Raw genomic sequence first — 2500 nt, 5'->3', positions numbered from 1 at the left:
AGGTCTCTGCAGGGCTGCAGACTCAGGTCTCTGCAGGGCTGCAGACTCAGGTCTCTGCAGGGCTGCAGACTCAGGTCTCTGCAGGGCTGCAGACTCAGGTCTCTGCAGGGCTGCAGACTCAGGTCTCTGCAGGACTGCAGACTCGTCCGCTTGAGGCAGGAGTCCCAGTTTGAACCGGGCCGCCGCGGGGGAGGAGAGGGGCTGCAAAGAGGAAATACTGCTGAGAATGAGGACAGGATAGCCAAAGCGAGGCACATAGCAGGCTCTGGTCAAGGCAAAGGCAACAAGTAATGTGCTTTGGTAGGGTGGGGGGGGGGGGGGGTTATTTTGTCTTCTCACAGAAAGAATTCTAGTAGATGCAAATGTGTTTTTCTTTTTGATTGCAATCCTAACCACTCTGTTTAAGTGACACATAGGGCCCTATTTTAACGGTCTGAAACGCAAGTGAGAAGCGCCAAGCGCAAGTAAGCGGTTCTACGGATGTCGCTAGTTTACCGGCGCGAAAAATTACTCTTGCGCCCGGCGCATATCTAAAAAGGGTTGGTCTGAAGCAGCCTAATTACCGTAGGTGTGGTTTGGGCGTAACGTGCAACAAACCAATGAGAGTGCCAGCTCCCATCCCCTTTAAGAGCCATGAGCGCATTTGAATCTGACGAGTTGATATTTTGACAGCGCGTCTGCAGTCTCCGATGAGACAGATGCACATGAATTTCAAACTTAAAATGGCTCAGTTTATGAATGAATGAATGAATGAATGAATACTTTATTGTCATTGCCGGAGCAGTGAAATATATAGAATAAGGGCCAAATAATATGGCCTAATTCACGCATGGAATAAGGTTTTCTTCCAACTCAAATACATTTCGGCAAAGAAAACGTATATGATATAACATATGATATGCGGTAACTGTGGTTCTATTTAATGATACACGCAATACATTATAAACATCGTTTCTTACCAGTATTGTATGCATTATCGTCATCGACTTGTGTTCCTAATATGCATGTGTCCCCCGTTAATATACATTGCCATGTACTGTATTATGCGTTACATGTTTAGTTTGCGTGTGTTTAAACAGATAGGCGAGCGCCCACACGCGTGTGTGTGTTACACATACACACACACGCGCCCACATTCATTCATTCTTCTTAACACTCACTCGCGGTAAAACAATGTTTTCTCACAATCAAATACTCATCAATCCTAAAAGTTATGGGCATGTACACGATGTCTGTGTCAAGAAAATATGTGTTTGCTGTACGGTGTTTGCAGATGCATTGATTTAAAAGTACAACTTATTACCGCTGTATCAGCTGTTCTTTCCCAAATAATTTACCAAGCATGTGTGGCTAGGTAGATGAGAGAAGCAAAGTGTATGCGCGAGGTGCACAAGCAACATTATGCATGCGCCCTTAAAATAGCATCTGAACAACGCGCCACTGACTTTAAACCAGGTATTTACTGGTTTGTGGCGCAAGTGGTTCCTGAAACTGCAAGATAGCGCCAGGGAACGTTTGCGCCAGAACACGCCTCCTCCTTTCGCCGAGCCGCCCCTTGGGGCGCAAGATCTTTCCCTAATTTACCGACGTGTGGTGCAGGAGGGAAAAGAACGCTCTGCGCCAGTTGCTAACTAGCAACGACACATTCGCCAGTGATTACGTAAATTGCGCCGGATGCAAGATAGGGCCCCTTATGTGTCACTTCAACACAGAGCGCATTAAGAGAAAGAAGGCATGAAGCAGGATGGGTCGCCGGCCGATAATCTGTTCTAAAGTGTGTCACCTTCTTGAGTGTCTGTGTGTGAGTGTTTTTTGGCCACACACACACACACACACACAAAAACACACAAACATACACACACATACACACACACACACACACACACACACGCCCACACGCCCACGCACACACTGCCACCTTCTAAGCAGCACACTGCCCCCCCCAGGAGAGGGTGATCTGCGACCAGGGGAAGAAGAACCAGGAGCTGGAGAAGATCAACTTCCTGAGGAACAGCATGCTGGAGGAGCAGAAGAAGAGCATGGCCCCCCGGGACAGCGCCATCACAGAGATGAAGGCGCAGATTCAGGAGGTAGTCTGTGTGTGTGTGTGTGTGTGTGTGTGTGTGTGTGTGTGTGTGTGTGTGTGTGTGTGCGTGTGTGTGTGTGTGTGTATGTGTGTTGAAGGAGGTAGTCTGTGTGTGTGTGTGTGTGTGTGTGTGTGTGTGTGTGTGTGTGTGTGTGTGTGTGTGTGTGCGTGCGTGCGTGTCTGTGTGTCTGTGTGTGTGTGTGTGTGTGTGTTTGTATGTGTGTTGAAGGAGGTAGTGTGTGTGTGTGTGTGCGTGTGTGTGTGTGTGTGTGTGTGTGTGTGTGTGTGTCTGTGTGTGTGTGTGTGTGTGTTTGTATGTGTGTTGAAGGAGGTAGTGTGTGTGTGTGTGTGTGTGTGTGTGTGTGTGTGTGTGTATGTGTGTTGAAGGAGGTAGTCTGTGTGTGTGTGTGTGGG

General features: G+C 48.1%; 1 protein-coding gene across 1 annotated transcript in view; it reads left to right on the top strand.

The window, feature by feature from the left end:
• The window catches only part of cfap57 (cilia and flagella associated protein 57), a 27079-nt gene that overhangs the window by 17905 nt on the left and 6674 nt on the right, over positions 1–2500 (top strand). Inside the window, exon 17 of the mRNA XM_030363304.1 lies at positions 1947–2090. Within this exon, the coding sequence (XP_030219164.1) occupies positions 1947–2090 (144 nt within the window). The remainder of the gene's footprint in view (positions 1–1946; positions 2091–2500) is intronic.

This window comes from Gadus morhua, chromosome 8 (genome assembly GCF_902167405.1).
Source record: "Gadus morhua chromosome 8, gadMor3.0, whole genome shotgun sequence".
NCBI classification, from domain to species: domain Eukaryota; kingdom Metazoa; phylum Chordata; class Actinopteri; order Gadiformes; family Gadidae; genus Gadus; species Gadus morhua.
The sequence above is the reverse complement of the archived record's forward strand: the minus strand, read 5'-3'. Positions and strand labels throughout refer to the sequence as shown.